Below are 21,237 nucleotides of genomic sequence, written 5' to 3' on the forward strand. Positions count from 1 at the left end.
AATATGTGACTGCTTCAAAATAAATCTTAATGTGTTTTAAATTGTCCTTAAGGGGGCGCATAAAGCAAAATAACCAATCTTCTATTAGATGATACGTGTAATATGCAAGACCAAATCTAAAAAATAAAATATATATCAAACTAGATGATATGTTCAACGATTCTGTTTAATCAAAAACATGTGTGACAAAATCAAACGTTTATCTCGAGAAAAAAAGAGCGCCAAAAGTGGTTTATCGCAGATAAAACCAAAACTAAAAGTAATTACACAAAATGCTCTGACAAATATCTTGCAAATGTTTTAATATAATTGTTTATGAAAAAAAAATCATAATAAGTATTACCATGTCAAGTAGAAAACGTAAAAGTGTGAAAATTAGAGCTAACTTGGTGATTTTTTTTTATCGAGTAAATTTTAATATTTTATGTTTTTGATTAAACAGAATCGTTGAACATATCATCTAGTTTGATATATATTTTATTTTTTAGATTTGGTCTTGCATAATATTACACGTATCATCTAATAGAAGATTGGTTATTTTGCTTTATGCGCCCCCTTAAAACACACTTCCAAGCGTTATCTTTAGCCCTCTATTTAATAGGTAGTCTGCATTGACTAGGTGAAACCTTATAGATAACTTTTATTTAGAAAATAGATTTACCTTAATTTGTTTAAAATTTCCTCAAAAGTTTGTTGTAAGATGAATTGAATAATGGAATAACATCGCTCCTCGTATTTCCGTACGTCTATGAAAGAAGCTTTATAAAAACAAGATTTTCACATCCAAAGAGATATTTAATACACGATTCTTATCTTTGTATTAAATGTATGTTAGTGTTGAAAACTTACCAAATACAAAAAAAGACAACTCTAACAACGAATTTTATTTCAATCATGTATAAAGTTTCCACAATAAAGCAATTACTAGCTACTTATTAGTCGAAGAAAGAAATATTTTTGATAATTTACAATATAGTCATGTTTTATGTTTTTAAAGTTCTCGGAATATTATTATTTGTTTTGCATATATTCGATTTACTTATTTATAGATTCATATTATTGTATAGATTATTAATTCAAAAAGTTAATGAACGAAGAAATCAATAACTCGATCGTCGTTTAAAATTCGAATGAATTCCTTCTGAAAACTTTATTGTTTCCAATATAATAGGAAAATATGAATATACATTTTCCAGAGCTTCGTAGTTTACATTAGATAGAATACGTTATGCGGCAATATAGTCTTGATAATAACAAAAACATCTCTCTTCATTACTAGTAAATATTACTTTAACGAAATAATATGTACAGGATTGAGGAATAATATAACTTTCTTTTGGTGAAAGAATTTTTGAAATCGGTCCTGTGCTTATTAGGCGAAAACATCGCCAACATACATATTAAAAGACAAAATATTATGCCTCCGTATAATATTAGTTTGGATTGTGCGTATATAGCTAGAAATTCCTTTTTACTTTCTATTATAAAGATTTAACTCACGAGAAACGGCATTTAAGCGTTTAGAGTATTGAAAGATTCAGTTGATAAATGCACAGGTAATATGTATAGAAATATATCATTTTATAGGGACACGAGTTATTTACCATGTATTCCTTTTAAACAATAAATTATCGAGGATTTCGAGGTGGCTTTATATCCATTATTATGGAAATTTATTTCATCCATTCAATAGAAACGTTTGGGAGCGTTTATTTATCACGCAAACCTCGTTAGAAAATACTTGAAAGGCAAATTTTGCTATTTATTTAAGCTTTGGAAAGGATAAAGGCTTTAATTATTTATAAAACAATATTTAAATAGACTTAGAGCGTCTATAAACTTTTAAGATCAATGTTTTAATTAATCGCTCTTTTGTTTCTCACAATATCGTAAAAGATTAAAAGGTTCATTGTAGTTTCCTTCTCGTATTTGTAGTGAAGGCTGCATCGTTTAACGTAATATAAAACAAAATTTTATTTTATGCATCATATGATTGTAATCAAAGTATCTTACAAGACATTTTTTTATTTCTTTTTTATATTATTTAAAACGTTGCTAGTCACCAAACTCATGTTGAGGTTACAAGTTATAATAATCAACCAACCATCTTATAGACATGTTATGGCTGGCTATACATTCAAAGTGGCAAATTGATTAAAAAATTTCAGGGTCTTTTAGATGTTTAGCTAATGAATTAAAATTGAGTTTAGACTTATAAGACATAGTGACCATGTGAGAACTATTTATTTCATTAGGAACAAATTGGTTTCCATGTTAATGTTCCTTCCACCCTAGTGTTAAATTTCTCCATTGCTCTAACCGACCTTTCTTAATTCAAACCTAATAGTTTAATTAGTTGGATAAACTGTTACGTTTTCACTTAATCTATTTGTGTGAAATGCATCACGATTTTCCTCTATCTTTATAGTAGTTTCAGTAATTACGTAGTTTCAAAAGACAATAATTATACTATTTTGAAAACAAAATCTTGGTTTATTATTAATTAAAATGAACATAATTTTTTCATATTACAACCTAAAATATAAATTCTCTCTAAGTTTATCACACACGTTTTAAAACATCTACTTACTTCGTACTAACATAATATCATATAGAATATTACAAGATAGTGTGAAGAAGAAAATTATTTATTATATTATCTGTTCAAAAATTAAACTGAATAGAATATAGAAGAGTTTGAAGTATGCACAAGAAATGTACCATATAATCTTATCCTTGTAAGTTTCCTTTTAGTTCCAGTATACTTTATTCCTCTTTGAATAAACCGCAACACACACGGATCCACTTCTTCCTATTTGTCTAGCAAATTACCTTGATCTGTGTGTGTACGTAAATCAACCTACACCCAAACATATAGGTAATTAAATTAGAATGTTTGTTTGTCACGGTATCAAAGCGAAACTAAGCTACGATTTACAATATTTACAAGTAAAATTCCAAATTGTCTGTTACACGTAATACCTGTATAATGAATTTCAAATCCTCAAAGGCACTTCATATTGTTATTGTATTTAATAGGCACGTCTCCCCACGCTCCAAAGTACCAACTGCTCTTTTGTATGGCGACGAATTTTCAAAGAATCCCGCCCGTTTCTCAAAGAATTTTCTTGCGCAAACTTTAATGATGTATGCATGCTTTGGAAACATTTTCGATGCTTTATTTCGTTTGAATGGAAAATATTCGTACGTAATCATTTGAGAACAAATTTGGCTAGGTATATGATAAACTTATTTTTGAAACATTTACAAGATAGTGTGAAGAAGAAAATTCTACGTTTTTCTTTTAAACGTAGTATTATAAGCTTTGTTTTCGTTTTAAAAATTAGCATTCTTTAGTAATATTTAAACAAACTCCCATTATGCCAAACCTTTATTTGGCCTTTACATATTAAAGTTAAATTAAATGTGGTTTACTATTTTTTGCGGAGTGTCCAAAACTTTGTATCCATCTTTACTCTATGCAAATATTTTTTATTTCTTTATATTAAAGTATCATTCGGAAAACATGATAAAATCTACTATAAATCTATTCCAAAACTACATCTACACGCAAATACACCTAATTAGTTTTGTGTCTGAGCTGTATCAAATCTTCGAATATTGATTTCACTCTCGATAAACTTTCCACAACGAATTGAAAACTACTATTTTTATCTCTTCCCCGTCTTGGACGAAATTAGAGGCACTCCCTCATTCAATATAGAGCCATGTTTTATCAACAGCAATGCCGTATAGCAATATGTGTCAGGACCGCGTGCGACGACCATGTGCTAGCGGTAGTTAATCTACTTAATGAATTTTCATAGACAGCCTTGGCTCATATTGAATCTATTCACGACATGTGACGTATGGCCTGTAAGTTATGGCTTTATTTTTTATCGTTATTGCTTTCGTGTTATGTAATGCTCATTTGGTTTTATGGGTTCGTCAATTGGAATTGGAAGACTGGATTATTATATGCGTTTTAATTTTGTTGTTTTTAAGTTGAATTTGTTGTTAAATTCAAACAAAAATGTTTAGATAAAGTGTAGGGAATGAAAAATAAAATGAAATGAAATACACTTTAATGTACACCATTAATACAATTATTTTAAGACTATAGTAGCTTAAATGAAATATTTTCCTTTCCAATATATTATGCTATAAAAAGAGAATTAGGACCAGAAAATTGAAATTAAATGTTGGAAATAGATACTCTAGCTCCGAATTTTCATGTATTTTTACAACTTAAAGGCCTTTATTTATTTAAACTTCGACTGCTGTTAAATTATCTATTAACGTAGTCACACTGCATTCCGTCGAATTTAGCGTAGAAGTACAGTTCAATATAGACATTGTGTTAATTATTCAATCCGAAGGCCAGACGAGGAGTTTGGCCAAAAACTTTATTCCTGTCTGACTGTGTAATGACTATTTACTTTGTATTGTTAAAGCTTTGTATTCAGAGCATATTGTGGAACTTTCAAGCAATTTTAATCATTATTTGGGTACTAATAAGCTTTTTAAAAAATAATATTTGATGTATTGTATCTGTAAGTTAAGATAATTGCAGGTTAAAACTAAACAATCCAGTCTTGCTAGTAACGGCCATCCCTGGTCCAACGGACCTGGGGTATATTCATCAAAAAAGGATTAGTTTTACTATGCGTTTCCAACCAAAACGAGTATCATCAATGTAGGAGAAAAATAACAAGGGTTTGTTAGCGAACTCAAACAAAACTCGGAATATCAGTGATAAAGGAGTACGATATTTTGGATGAAATTCGTTAACGAGACAAGAATAAAAGAGGAAAACTATATAAGCAATAATATCTTCAAAGCCATTACTTATATTACAATACAAAAATATAATAGATTATAGTCGATAAAGCTAACTTAAATTTCACAACAATTTCACAGTAAGTATACCTAGTTTAACTTCTTATCTATTTCAATTTGCTTTATGCCTCTGCATTTCGGCGCAAAATCTGCCTACGGAATTTCACCTAGTTTTAATTTTAACCAAGAACAATAAAATAGTCATAGGAATTTCAGAGGGAATGCGGTAAAAGTTTCCATCACGCGAACTTACCACGCCCGTTGGAGTAGATTGAATAATAAACGAAATGTCTACACCCAAAATACCACTTATATTTCTAACTAGCTGTGTCCCGCGGCTTTACGCGCATTGTTCCGCTCTTATTGGTCTTAGCTAGGGCATGCAGAACCGGATCCGGTTCCAAGTTTCTGAAACCCGGTTCCAAATCGAGCTCAGAACCGGGTAGAACCGGGTTACCCGGTTCTTTTATAATACTTCGGAAAAAATGCGAAATTAAACAAAAGTAACTGTAAAAGTACCTGATAGGCCTTTTATTTTACGCGGCTTGTGTCTTATTTTATTAAATTAATAAAGAAACAAAATTTCAATACTTTTCTTTATTTATCAGTCTTATAGAGGTACCTTGGCCCTTAGTCAAACGTCAGTATCGCCAAGGAATATAAATTGCTAACGCTAATTATTGACATATTAAGCTCATGATATTTTGGTAATGGTTCGGTCACACTACCAACGACGATGACGACCACGACCAAAATTCAAATCTTGCCAAAATTTATTCAAAATAAAATATTAAAATCTCCCGTCATTACGGTACTCGGAAAAAAATTAATTCGAGGTCAATTAATAAAAAAATAGTTTTATTTTGCGATTTTCGCCGAGACGGTAAGTTTATCATACAATCACTTGGAACCAAAATTGTACATCATAAAATTATCTATAAAAAAGGTTAAATGCCTTTTTTTCCTAGGAGCTACCGTTTCTACGAAAAACCTATTTTTGATCCATTGACCTCGAAAAAATTTTTTTAATTGTGTTTTGCACAATTTATTTAATTTCGACTGGATGAAAATTTTGTTCGTGGTCGTCGTCGTCGTTGGTAGTGTGACCGAATCCTTAGGCAAAACATCATACGCTTATGTCAATTTGTATCGATAGCGTATTCTATTCCTTAGCGTTTTGACGGTTGTCTCGGCGCTCTTGTTGTCATAATCTTCTTCTTTCTTATATATAAAAATGAATCGCAAAATGTGTTGGTAAGCGCATAACTCGAGAACGGCTGAACCAATTTCGATAATTCTTTTTTTATTATATTCTTTGAAGTACGAGGATGGTTCTTATGTAGAAAAAACGTAAATATGTACCACGGGCGAAGCCGGGGCGGACCGCTAGTATCACATAAAAACATGACAAGTACCCAGCTGTAGGTTTTGAGTCCTATGCGAATGTCGAAATTTGCGAAAATTTTCAGCATTTACGGCTGTATCTTTTGATGCGTTGGCTTGTGAAGTTGTGAGTTCGACTTTTTCACATAAAAGGAACCGGAGACTTGAGTATTCGATATAAATTTCAGCTTGATACCAAAAACAAAAACATGACTGGATCATTATACCTATGAATCAGTAAAATTAACAGCTTTTCAAATTCACGAGAAATCTAATAAAAATATTTCTGTAGCCTAATTTTTGTCATTTTCGAAGCTTAATTTTTTTTGGTAATAGAACCGTAGGAAACTTATAGCATCCAACCAATCGGAGCCACGCTTGAGGCGTGGCACGAAAATTCGCGATGCACGTGAGTCTGACGTTGCCAGATACAATAAATTTGTTAAAATAATGCAGCAAAATATAAATAATACTTTATATTTTAATATTTTGGTCGGAACCGGGAGAACCGGGTTTCATACTATTCAGACCCGGTTCTCAAGATCATCAAAAAACCCGGGTTTACCCGGGTTTTTCGGAACCGGGTAAACCCGGGTGCATGCCCTAGTCTTAGCGCGATGATATAGTATATGATAGCTTTCCTCGGTAAATGGCAAATTAATAATTTTTAAAATCGGACCCGCAGTCTCAAAGATTAACGAATTCAGCCACACAAACAAACTATTCAGCTTTATTATATTAGACCAGATGAAAATTATTCGTTTAAAATAATTTGTATTTATATTTATGTCGGAAAATAAAATGAGAAGTAGTATATATAATTTAACTTTGTATTTCATTCATAACTAAATTATTTATTCAATGTGACTTTTGCAAAATGCAAAAGCCGAATTACAACAATTAGTTATCATCGAAATATTTTTATTAAGTATATTTAAAATATATGTATTATTATAATAGCTTTTGTAATTAATTAAGTAATTGCTTTTGAGTAATAAGACCGCCTTTTAGTACCTACGGATGTGCCGTGTGTTTTTATTGTATCAAATTATAGTATAGATTATTTCTAATTGGCATAATATTATGTTTATTAAAGAATAAATAAATAAATGTTTCGTTCAGAATAATTTTATAAGGTAATATTAAAAAATTGTCTACCAAACTGGAAGGTAAAAAAAATGTTTTAATATTTATTATTCAAATAGGTACCAGAAAGCACGAAATTCAAACGAAGACTAAATAAAAAAATTTGGATCATTCGTGTGTGCTTATAATCAATTATGCTATTCTTATATCTAAAACAAAACAGAAAGATAATTCACATTTTGAAATCTATTTGTTTTTCATTTTAGATTAATGTTCATTGTACGAATAAATTATTGCCGATTTCTAGGTGGTTTTGTTTTCATTATCATGTAAATTTATTTAAGCCGCTGAATAGAAACGTTCGGAACCGTTTATTTATCACGCACTTAAATCTCATTAGAAAATACTGGAAATTCTATTTATTTTATGTAAATCTGGTTTATTTATGTATCTCGTTATGTTTGTATATCTGTAGGTACTGCTTTAAATTAAATTAATCGAACTTTGTAGACAGTTACAATGTTGATTCTTTTGCGAAGTTTATGAATTACAGATTTTTGTCGAGTGGGTTTTATTCGAAAACAAAACACTCGAAATAAGAAGTAATTTTAAGGAATTTATTTACAAATCATCAACGGTATCTAATGGACTCCTTAATTTTTTTGAAAGCAAGCTTTGTGTTGAGTTTTTACCGGTATAAAAAGTATGCTCAACTCAGTGATAATTCAAAGCTGTCTACGCGATACTGTCAATTTGTCACACGATAATGTATGAATACAATTGAATCAATATTTTATATGCCGTTTATGTACTAGCTTTTCGACGGCGGCTTCACCCGCGTAGTCAAAGGAATACCCGCATAGTTCTCGTACCCGTGGGATTTCCAACCTATCCTATGTCCTTTCTCAACTCCTAAACTATCTTGTAAGAAATTGGTTCTTTGATATACCTAGGCTTGAGGAGACTGAGGTACAGAGATACCATACCATTTATATTATAAGTAGATCGCCTTAAATCAATCGTACATATTAAGATTACACTCTTCCCTATCAATAAGGAAGTAACATTATAAACAGAAAGGATGGTTATGAGTTACACAAACATACGTACCTTCATCCAAACATATAACGTCTTACATTGCTAATTACAGAATAGATACGATGTACCAGCCAATACATAATTTTGGGGTGAATCATGTTGAATGATATCACTACCGACTGTGCTGATTTTCCATTTGAGCATTATGCAAAGTTTAACATGCTGAGACAGCTAGTATTACACCAGACATTTCTCGCTAGACAAATATTTACAATGAGCACTGAAAATGTTTGCGCACGTTAATCTTTTGACACCATTCTGAAACAGTTATTGTGTCAGCTCGAATGCCTGTATTTGGAGCGGAATAAAGCAGTTTAATTTATTTAATAAAATTCCTTGATTATAATTTGTATTGGTATAATGAATGGGAAGTTGAGGATTGATATTTTGGTTGAAACTTTGAAGATTATTGTAGGTCAGGTTTAGCAAAGTTTTATCTCATTGATTTGATTATTATCGTTCGACTCAACTTCGAGTCTATATAGACTGGGGTCGGCTATGTTTGCGTCATTTAGCTTATTTGATAATAAAAAAATTTAGCCAAAGAAATAAATTTTCTTGGTTTCTAATTAATTTATTTTTAATCTTGTGAGCTTCCGCTCTCTTTAATCTTTATAGCTTTGCCCACATGGATCCCAGATAAAAAAAAATGAAACATACTTTACAAATAGGTTAGGTAAAGCTACTAAAATTCATGTAAAGCAATTTATAACAGTAAAACCATTGTATAATCAACATAAATCAAAACGAATCCGCATTCAGGCGAGAGCACATCTAACATGAGGGTAATTCGCGATAATAAGTGATGTAATATTGCCAGTTATTTTATTGAACGCCTGTACTCTGATGCAGTGTAAAATGTCAAGGGTTTGATATATCGACACTCCACATTGTGTCACTGGCACGACTATCAGATTTACTGAGCGTTCAAAATTGGCGGAAATAACATTGCCTTATCATCAATTATTATTGTTACGTTGATGTAACATTTCAATTTGGTTCGTGTTGCGTTCAGCTGGATTCGCTTTCGCTTCGCTTTGGTTTTGGAAGCTTTTGTATAACTTCCATATTAATGATAAAGAAATTTTAATGTTTGATTAATTTTTTTCTACTAATCATTGTTAATTCATAAATCTTGTAATTATAATAACTTAGGTATAAAATGTTGTATGCCCGCTATAAAGTATTTATTAAACACAAACGAATTCGCGGTTTTTCACTAGTTGCTAATAAGATAATATTACATAATGATACATTTTGAACACGATTTTTACGTTAACACCGGACGTTTATTACATTTTGTTTCGAGTTAACAGAGTTAATAAATTGTCAACTTTTTAATTGAAATACTTGTAATGACACTCGTGTGACGAGGGTTGTTGTTTATAGCTGGAGTTTAAAATTAAAATAAAAATATCACGAGACCTTTGACTAATACATACAAATGATAACGTACAAAATAAAGGTCGTTTTTATGCTGTTGTTAAAAACTCGAAGCGCTTATGAGGGATAAAAGCCATTAATACATGTGTTAAGCACATGGTTTAATTAGATTATCGCCCATTATAATATTTTATTATTGTTGAGATTTTGTATATAAATATATTTTTACATTTTATATAAGAGAAAAGTTTATAGAGTTAAACCTAATACAAAAGGCATATTTGGTGCATATGGTACAATAGTTTCATTGTTTATATCTGCAGAATTTCGTTAACATTTAAATGTGATTTTAACATAATTATAAAAACTGATAATACTGAATAATTGATGTGGGTTCAAATATTTGCTCTATATAAAGAATATTCACGAATAAAGTGGTAGGCAACAGTAATTTTATTTGAAAAATCCGATAGCTATCAGTTTGAAAATCCATTGAAATGAAATAAAATTGAGATGAGTCACAGTTTCAAACGTTTTATTGAGAGATTTGATTTGCATTAACACGTATTATATTTTAATGGGATTGCTTCACTTAGTTAATAAAACACCTATGCGAAACACATTATGCATGCTACTATTTCTTTAGGTAGTAAAATATGATTTTATTTTAATTTTATCATAACAATTATCAACTATTAAATATTGTATTTATACATACGTATAAAAAGCATATAAAATTTAAAAAAGTTTGTATGTATGTATTAGTGAACATTTTTGTTGAGCTTTGGTGATATGAAAATTAATTTAAATTTAAAATTGTGAGCTACATTATATATTATGTTGATGGTTAAGCTGCGTTTCAAAAACAATTCTATTTTCGCGGCAATAGAAGTTAAAACCAAAATAATACGAGTCTGAAAATTTGCAAACAAGGTAAAGTTTCGAGTTTGAAACAAGAGTAACTAGACAAAGAATTTTATATGAACGGCTGGTACTAAGTTATAAGATGACGCCATAACTACAAGAGCGACACACTTTGTTGGAAATTTCAAGGAAATTGCTATATTTCCGAACAAATTGCGGAAAGTGCCGCTCTTCCTTTTTCCACTGAAATTCCTACGATGTTTTGTGTACTTGGATATTTTATTATTTTATGCGATTACAACGTATGTTTTGTTTACAGATAGCGATGAATCTCCGCTATGGCCAGTAGCACTGTGATGCAGGTAAGAACACGACTTTTTGTGTTTATACTTTATATTTAAATATGTTGACAGCCTCCTCGGCAGCCGTCTGGCAGGACACAGACGGCTGATCACCTACTTGTCCATAAAGAAAAACAGTTAAAAATCAAATCAAATTAGTGCTACAGATGTATGCATAATGCATCTGCCCCATACTACCTATAAAATTTAGCGTTGAATTAAATAATATTTACCTACGTTTAATATTTTAAAGTGAAAATGAAGATTATTACGAACAAGAATTCAATATTTAGATAAAAAGATGAGATTATTTATCTTGGACTCAGTTCAAAGAATATTTTATTTTTATCTGAATAAATATAAACGATATTTACGTATTAAAATGCCTTACAGTTTACTAAGAATTGCGAATTATTTCATACCCAATATTATTGTGGAATACGATTGTAATAACAATAAAACCGGCCAAGTGCGAGTCGGGCTCGCGCACAAAGGGTTCCGTAGCAGCAAATATAATAAATTACAGTTAAATCAACCTATCTCAAAAACTATAAGAGATACTTTGATCAAACCAAAAATCGTTGAAAGAGTTAATTAGCATGCATCACCTCTATTTTTTTTAGAATTTTATACCCCGTAGTTATAAAAATAGAGGGGGGGGGACATACTTTTTACGACTTTGAGAGCTGATATCTCAAAAACCGTTCACTTTAAGAAAAATGTTTTTTAGAAAACTTTATATCATTTTAAAAGACCTTTCCATTGATACCCCACACGGGTATGTACATCGAAAAAAAAAATTTCATCCCTCAGTTACATGTATGGGGGGCCCCACCCCCAATTCTTTTTTTTACTATTTAGTGTCATATTTTTGTAGCGGTTCATACAACACATATTCCCATCAAATTTCATCACTGTAGTACTTATAGTTTCCGAGTAAATCGGCTGTGACAGACGGACAGACGGACAGACGGACAGACGGACATGACGAAACTATAAGGGTTCCGTTTTTGCCATTTTGGCTACGGAACCCTAAAAAATCCGAAACAACATTAGCAAGTTTTACGAAGTTCCGCGAACTACATTATCCTATTCATAACAGTTAACCCAAGTACGTGTTACAATATACTTTACATTAAAGTATCGGTAATAGTATAGAAAGTTAGACTATCACTTTCCTCTCGGAAAACTTCACAAAGACCGTTATCTATGAAAGTTACAAACAAAATCGACTTAAACTCGCGTCGGGCGAAACAAACGATACTTTTTCCAATATCTGCCTCGGCGGTATTAAAAGTGTGTTATGCCGACCAATTTTATATTATAAAATGTATTGAGGGTTTGTTTAGCTATTTTTCTTTTAATTGTGTTTAATATTTTCATACTAGGTTTTACACTCAGCTTGGTATGAGATGTTTTATTGTGGTAGAAAGTTACCCAAGCACTTTAGATTTCTACCTCGATAGACTAGTCATTTAAAAACACAAATAGCATACTATAAAGACAAATAGCGTAGAACCGAGGGGTCCTGGGTTCGATTCCCGATGGTGACGAAGAAATAAAAATATCTCGGTCTGGCAGAACATAGAAGGCTGATCACCTTCTTGTCTCTAAAGAAAAATCGATCAGTGAAACAGATGTATGCATAATGCATCTGCCCTTTACCCCACTAGGGGACACGGGACTTCACTTTATGTTGTAATATTAATGTGACGTAATAATGATCATCATTTTAACGAGCATGATATAAAATGTTAGAGTCGTTTTTAAATCAATTTTGTAATGATGATTAATTAATATATACTCGTTTCTGTTTTTTCTGAAAGTCATTTGCGATATAAACCATGGTAATTTTTAATCATCAATTCTTAAGGAAAACAACTGTGAATGTAATATTAATAAATTTCTGTAGGTAATGTAAGTTACTATACACCCGTTATGATATTACATTTACATTATGGATAGGTTCTCTCAACTCTAAATATATTTTATATTATGACATGGATTACATACGGGAGGGAAAGTATTTCGGGAGAGAAAAGCTGATGATCTTTCGTATAAAAACTAAATTGTAACATCACTGGAGTCTAGGCATTCTACGCCGAGTTCTATTTTCTTTTCCATAAACTTTAAGAAACTTATAATGAATCTAGATTTAAAGAATTCCGCTTTAATTAATTAGGCTTTAGTTAAAACTTTAAATTGGATAACAATTTAACAAACTTTTTAATATTAACATGTTTACAATCAAACTATGTAGCTATCTATATGCTTTTGGATTTGAAAGTATTGTAAAATAAGTTATGAGAGACGCTTGTTACCAGTTGGCGTGATTTCATAAAAATAATATCAAATAGATTGAATCATATTGGTACATTTTAATTGAATTTGTAATACATTTACAAATTCAATTTAAAAGTTTTTTTTTATTAAAATAGAAAGCTTGGTGTTCAAATGTTAGAATTTAAAAAAATATAATGAATGTCTTTAATTTATAAACGAACTACGAATCAATAACCTAAAGACCAAAAATATTAATTAATACCAACTTCAAAATTTTAATTTAAACTTTACGTCGATTTAAAATTTAGATTGAATTCGCATATAATATCGTGTAAAATAATTATATAATACGTTAGTCAACTTGAACGCCGGTCAGTCGGATCAAGAGACTATTTATTAAGTACTTGATCCCTTTAAACTCTTCATTGTATCCACACGATCAATTAGTACTCGTAAATTACATTCATTTAACTGAAATCATTAATTTATTTTAAAGAGATATTAATTTATGAAAGAAAAGCTTGATTGGATTTTTGGCTATGCCGTCGTTCGCCTCGTAATGTGTATTTTATATGTTTAATGAAATGCCAGCGTTTTCTAGTAGTAAACAAGTTCAGATTAATTAGTATATCTATTATTTTATTTTCTGTGCACAATGTATTACAAATCTGCATTTTTCTTTAAAAGCCAAAATATAATTTTAAAATGTTTGCAGTATTATATTATTACTTCCACAGTATTTACCCATTTTCACAATTATTAAGATTTGTATGCAAATATTTTGTCACAAAACACCTTTAAAACTATTCCACTAACAACATAGAAACTAAATTAATAGAACATAAACAACATTAAATAGAGCGTTCAACTTTCTCGTACCTTTTGTATCGCCGTGCTTGTAAAATATTTACCTGCGCGAAAACGCATCGAACTTTCTAGAATTTCAACACAGAAAACTTCGTGTAAACAAGCATCAGTACTACGTCAATAAATAAATCCACGTTTCCTAGCAATAACAATCTTACAGTTTTATAAAATTTAAGATGTCACTTGAATAAAAACAAATTATTGGAGATTTGCCAGAATTTTCCATTCATTTTCCAACTTTTCTTGCATACAAAAATAATTATCAAAATATAAACTTCTTAATTTACCCTTAAAAGTATGCCAAGACTGAATAAGTCGATTATTGTACTGAAAATTCTTTTGAAAGTTAGATGTTCAGATGAAAATGCTAAGCTTAATAAGAAATATTATATAAACATCTCCTTTGAAGCCTTTTTCAGCGTTGCTTTTTTGTTGTACTAGCGACACATTGAAATAAGTCCTTGGAAATAGCGGTTAATTATTATCAGTTTCTGAAAATTTTCAAAATTTTCAAATTTTTGTTACTTTTCTGTTTGTAGCATTTAAAATATTAAATTTTCTCTACATCTGAATGGAGTACTACGGTGCAAAAGTGATTCGTCAATATGAACATGAAAAACGAACGTTAGTTTACAATACAAATGTAATTTTTCTCCCCTGCTTTGACGAATCTACGATGAATCCCTTCTTCCTTAGTATACTTTAGGTCCATAGACAACATTATACAATCTCGTACTTGGACCTAAAATTGTATTCTTAATCTACCTCTTGTTATTTTTGCCAACTCTCTCAATCTTTATTGCCCTACTGGAGTAAGCGTTAAGCTCATTGTTCACTTGGCAATTGGTGAGGGTTTCAAACATATTTCAATAGCACAGTGTGACCGTAAATTTAGTTGGACTCTGGACAAATAATTCGGAGAGCTTGTATCCTGCCAACTTCACATTCTACGATTGTACACGAGAGACCTATGGAGGCGGTATTGCCACTAATTTAATGTAAAAGAATTGTATTTAGTACGTCTTGACCGGAAATTGGTGGCGTATTTCTGTACGAGATGTTGTGTAAATATGTTAATGTTTTTATCTAGGATATAAAAGGTATACGTAATCGATTTAAAATGCAAGCTTCACTTATCGCATTACAGTCGGTCTCCTAACAAACGTCCATACCATATTTTATAACATCTGTGTTTCGTTCTTGTATAACAAACAATTCTTTAAGATTGACTTTATAAAATGTATAATTCATCGCATGTTCTTACGATTATCTATAACATAAAACAAATACAGACATTTATAATTGATATTTAGCAAACAGAAAAAGCCAAATACCAATACCTTTCGAACACATGAATTTGTAAGGTCGTGGCACCAGAGTCACCACCATAATATCTACGATATAATATCCACTATCCTACAATTCCACTCAGAACAAAACTTCTATTCCCTAGACTAACGCGTAATTAATTACTAATTTTCCTTATAATACGTGGATGCTTGTTCTCAATATAAACAAAGGGAAGATAATAAAGAGGGAGTATTTTCCATTTACATAATAAAGAATATAAAAAGTACAAGCACTAACTTTTATATTCAGCAGTTACATTATCGCACAGTTAACCGCAGATTTAACGACGTCTTTAGGTGCTCTAACTTCTCAGGTAATAAGGACAATTTATTGTCTGAATTAAATTAACTAGGTACGATAAATAATGAAAGTACAGCCATTTCACTGGAAAAGCAATTATTAATCTTAATATCGTTTTCAAACTATATTTGAGATCTACCTATATAAATAGTAATGAAAGGTATCAAACATTTTTTTTCCAAGTGTCGATACGATGGCGAAAAAAGTTAAAGAAAAAATTATGATTAAAATGAAATATGAAAAAACGCTAATACTATGTTAATTGTTTCTGTGAAGTTTGTTTGCTTTTTTATTGACTATAGTGATGCCCTTTAACCACAATCTCGCCAGACGGTTAGCTAATATGTGCCCGAAGATGGTATACACGCTTCCGTAGACGCACGCGTGTCCTTAGTAAATCTTACTAAATCAGGCTTTCATACCTATTGAAATTTTCCATAATTATCAGTTGTCACACCTCCGTTGCCGCTGCAATGAGTACAGCAAGAATAGTTAAACTAACTCCATAAAACCTTTTCCATTAGAGCTACATGAAAGTCGTAACAAACTTTGGCTTCACTTATTTAATACCTCGCTCAGACATGTATTTTATACACTTGCTAAAACAAGGTGGTAAGGAACTTGCCCTAGACTTGATTCATATAAATCATAAACTTGTGTTAAGAACAATTTTGAGCACAATTCGCACACATTTTAATAAGTGTTAAGAGTCATGTTTCCTCTCCCTTATCAATTTGTTTAGTAGTTATTATTATTTCTTGTTTTAACTGTAATAACCTCTTTTTTTTTACTGTTTGCGTTTCTTAGTAATGAGAAATAATCGAAAAAGATATGGTTTTATCCATCTTTACTGAGTGTTAATAATTCGATCCCAGACAATATTGGCATGATAAGGATTTTTTATGCCCGCGTTTTATTTATATTTACTACAATAATACAATTCATTATATAAATTAAATTTAACTGGCGCAAACATAATGTCTTTAGAGATTTACCGCGCGCCAGCGCCGTCGACATAGAAAACAAATATTCGCTAATATTAACAAACAATAATACATATTAGTTATTTCATACATTCATTCACAAAACTAACAAAAATATCCCGCAACATCTAAGTACATCTTTTATTTAATTATCGTAATAAATAAAATTTTAAAAACATAATTGATAATGCATTTTAGAAAGCTGTAAAACTCGTATATAATATAGTAAATACTAAAATGAGTACACCTGTAAATAGTATCTATACTAAGCAGGTATCATAAAACCAACATTCCTTTAAAATAATTATATCCATGAATATGAAAATAGCGTTAATTTATTTTACGCCAAGCTGATGACATCATTTTTCTTGGAGACAAATGATTTTCCGCGCTGCCCTTTATTACGTGAAATTGTTGCTTTTATTTACAATTGTAACTTTTATTATAGTATTTCCCATTTATATAATGTGTTTCGTAAATTACGTTGATTTTAAATGAAGTATATTTCGTGTTTGTTATTTAAGTATGCAATGAGATAATAAAAAAATACGATCAGTGAGTTAATTGAGTTTTTATGATTTATAGTGATTTGGAAAATATATTTGTTTAAAGAATCACGTTTAGAATATTTAAATCCTTTGAAGATACTTTTATGCTAACGTCGTCAACATCTATGACTCTAGTCTCTACATAATATTATATCATCGGAAATGTCCATAATTATAATAATCATAAGTCGTGAAGAACTTACATTCAAATACTCGATTAGTCTTATTATTTATATATTCTAACAAACAAAAACATATCTTACCCCTGAAAAAACAAAGAGTATAATTAAAGCAGTGCTTGGCAAGAATCTCGCTTGTCAAAGACAGATTGCAATTAAAGAAAACATGTGATAAACATACAGACGGAAAAATTCTTAAATAGACTGCAAATTCCTTTAACCTTTGCTTTGAATAATTAAACGTTTACAATAGGGGATGTCGGTCACAAACGCACTCCAACCTTCTTCAAAGGTTACAATTAATGCAAAACAGAATTGCATTATACAGTGTACTTTCCACAGAGAGATCTATTAAGACGAGCATATATTTACTAGTGGTACAGAGCATAGTTACATAGAGGCGGCATGTAACCGCTACGCCTATATGTGGCTTACAGTAATGGAGATTTACTGACTTTCATGCAAGGGCATCTACCCTTAATGACAGTGGATTCTTTCATTTTAACGGTAGATCCGTTACAGAGGACACAATTGCTTAATGTGTTACGGTTATTGCATTACCTGTGTATGCTATTATGTTTGATTATGCTGTTAGCAAGTTCGTTTAAGAAATTATCTGGTTTTGCAGTACATATAGTACATCATATAGTTTTTTACGTATGTAAAAACTATATGTGATCATATTTAAAAATTACATTGAACTTCAAATAATCAAATATGTAATTTATCTTAGTAACTGTTAATTACTTGTTAATCTCTTGATATCCCATCCTAATTAGAATTAATATTTTTTTCAAATTATTAGGAAAGGTAACCATATATATAATTCGGTTGTTCAGATAGAATTGCCTAATAAAAAATATCACGATATAAAACTTTTGTAAACGCCGCACAGTCGTTTCCCCAAAGTGCTTATATCTCGTCATATAACCATTAAAGCCATATTGGCAGGCTTTTATTGCGCAACTTGCTCACACTTAGCCTGACACATCGGTACGTTTTTACTCTATATTTCCAGATTACCTTCAAATATCTTTTAAATCAAAATCAACACAGTTATACAGCTGGTCTTGGGACATCTCTATTATAAGTTACTATCGCAACCATGTAGCAAACTATATTTCTTTTTATTTACAATAAAGACAGTCATTCATTGACTGACCGGTTGACTTGGTTGGTAGTGACCCTGCCTGCCAAGCCAGAGGTCGTGGGTTCGATTCCCACCCAGGGCAAGTATTTGTGTGATGAACATAGATGTTTGCTCTGTGTCTGGGTATTAACTATCTATTTAAGTATATAGGTATCTATTTAAAATTAATTATTTATTCATTCACTTATATGCGACTAGCGACCCGCTCGCGGCTTCGCCCACTTTGTCTTAACCCTCAATTTGAATGTTATATATGTAGTCATTTTTAAAGTAACTTTTTAATTTTATTTGTTTAAATTTCAATTAATTTTATTCCATTTTGATTATTATATTGTTATTTTAATTTTATCTAGTGATTATTTTAAAATGTATTTTATTAAGTTAAAATGTAATTAATGTGTATATTATTATTATTTTTTTTAATGTAATTAATTTTTGTAGTGCATGCAGTGCTCATTTTTTATTAGTTGTACATCATGTCCTATATTTTTTGTGTACTTTTTATGTAAAACAATCGATGTACTGCTGCTAATGAGCCTTAATAAAATAAAATAAAATAAACCCAATAAATGATATATAATACTAAAACCTTCCTCGACTACCTAAACCGCCTAACTACCTAAATAGCAACATATGGATAAAGAGACAGAGAAAGCGACTTTGTTTTACTATGTAGTATTTAGCCAGTATCGTAAGAGATCCTAAATTAAAATAATGAAGCGGACACGAAACTGAGTCACGATTAATCTCTATTTCGGCTTTAAGGGCGCGATTTATCTCTCAAATTAAGTATTTAAACAGCTGGTCCCTTAGAAGGTAAATGATTAAAAGTGTAGTGCGTTTAAACTTGTCTCGTTTACTCCGGAGATACACGTTTCACTGATAGCCACCTTCGTTACTGCACTTTGTACTTCTTCCGCTCCATTTAACAGCATTTGTTTTATTTTTAGCTCGCTTACTGGATCGCTAAAATGTTTTTGTTCCGTCGAAATTTAATGTAGACGAATAGCGACACATATTTAGCGAAGTGGGACGCTAAATATAGTTGACGTCATAAAGTTATCGAGTGAAAATTATTTTGTGTTAGTTATCTCTTTGTAGTTTGTATATTGTCAATACTTTAGTAGAAAGTGTAATGATCCATAACAATGAATATTATTGAAATTTAAGGAATATAAATAAGTAGAATCAAGCCTTCAATATGTAATGGTTCACTCATTTATGATTTTATAATAGGAATGGTAACGCCAAACATAACATTTATTATGTAGTCGAGAAGAATCACTGGTTACCTCATATCTAACAATGGATAGATATTAAAAGACTCGTTTTATGTTATATCTATGATTTCCGTGAATGGATTTATCAAAAGCAGGCGCATAAAATAAGAAATATTACTAAAAGTTTCTAAAATATTAACAATCGATTAGCAATTAAAAACGTTTAATTCGATCACACTAGACTAGATGAACCATGCAAACACAAACAAATATTTGAATTCTGGATAATTAGCACTAATTACCAATAAATAATAACGCATTGAATACTATGCTAAATTTAACTATTCTATAATTACCACTCATCATAATTAATTAATAGCCTAATGTGTTTCGTCTAATTATAATATAGTGCGTGTCAATACCGTATGGCAAATAATGATCATTTTATGAGTTATGTAATGTTTGTGTTAGTTAAACAAATTATTTTATTTAATAATTTATGCAGTTTGTAGACACAGATGATAGATTACAGCTGGAAAATAAAAAAAATGTGAGAGATTTGGGAATATAAATGCATTTTTAGTATCGATGAAGATTTTCAAGCTAAATCTAGGATATTAATTCTCAGACAGCTCTACTTTGTGTTTATACTTACTTACTATGGCCGATAACTTATTGAATTTTACAACATAACGATCTATACAGCAGAGGTCATTACGTATACCACTTCATACATTATTGGTATTTTATGTAGCAATCTATTCTTCGCATCATATACTTTTTGAAGAATCACAAAACTGAAAATAATAATATCAGCTAACACAAAAAATCGAGAAGGTCATTACATACATATACCTATTTTTTAATTCTCCGTATCTCAAATATCAAAAGACTTGTTTTCCTGTTCACCTTCTTGTAACAAACAATAACATTGGCGAATCGAATAGATAAGCGTAGTTTTATCCGCACAATAATCGTAGATGCGATATATAAAACTAACACGTTCATACCGAAAAAGGAAAGTTGCGAAGAACCCAAGATCATAACAACGTAACAAATCGTACCATTCATGAAAATTTATTCCTGATAGTCACTTAAACTGGCGACGGACGTGTTAAAAATACAAACTCCGTGGCATTTACTTTACTATAAAATAAAACGGAAATTTATTTTGTCGGCCCGCAGTCGAATTTTAACTACATTGCAGCCGCAAATGCTTAAAACTTTGTTTTGGTATAGCGGTGCACTAAAAAATGGTCCAGCGTGTGTCACATCCAGAACTAAGTTCCTGCTTTTGTTAAGCTCTGTTTTAATTAGTCTACGTCTTGTATTTTATACGGCGGATTCTGTATTTATTTAACGA

The 21,237-nt window shown here is 30.7% G+C and overlaps 1 protein-coding gene across 1 annotated transcript in view; it reads left to right on the forward strand.

Annotated features, from left to right (window-relative positions):
• Sol1 (CUB domain-containing protein Sol1) overlaps positions 1-21,237 on the forward strand; it is a 214,667-nt gene that overhangs the window by 24,950 nt on the left and 168,480 nt on the right. Inside the window, exon 2 of the mRNA XM_090102022.1 lies at positions 10,973-11,015. Coding sequence (XP_089958148.1) covers positions 10,992-11,015 — 24 coding nt within the window. The 5' untranslated portion in view covers positions 10,973-10,991. The remainder of the gene's footprint in view (positions 1-10,972; positions 11,016-21,237) is intronic.

This window comes from Colias eurytheme, chromosome 5 (assembly GCF_061535395.1).
Source record: "Colias eurytheme isolate Ceu_HAF_F1 chromosome 5, ilColEury1 Martin Lab GWU primary, whole genome shotgun sequence".
NCBI classification, from domain to species: domain Eukaryota; kingdom Metazoa; phylum Arthropoda; class Insecta; order Lepidoptera; family Pieridae; genus Colias; species Colias eurytheme.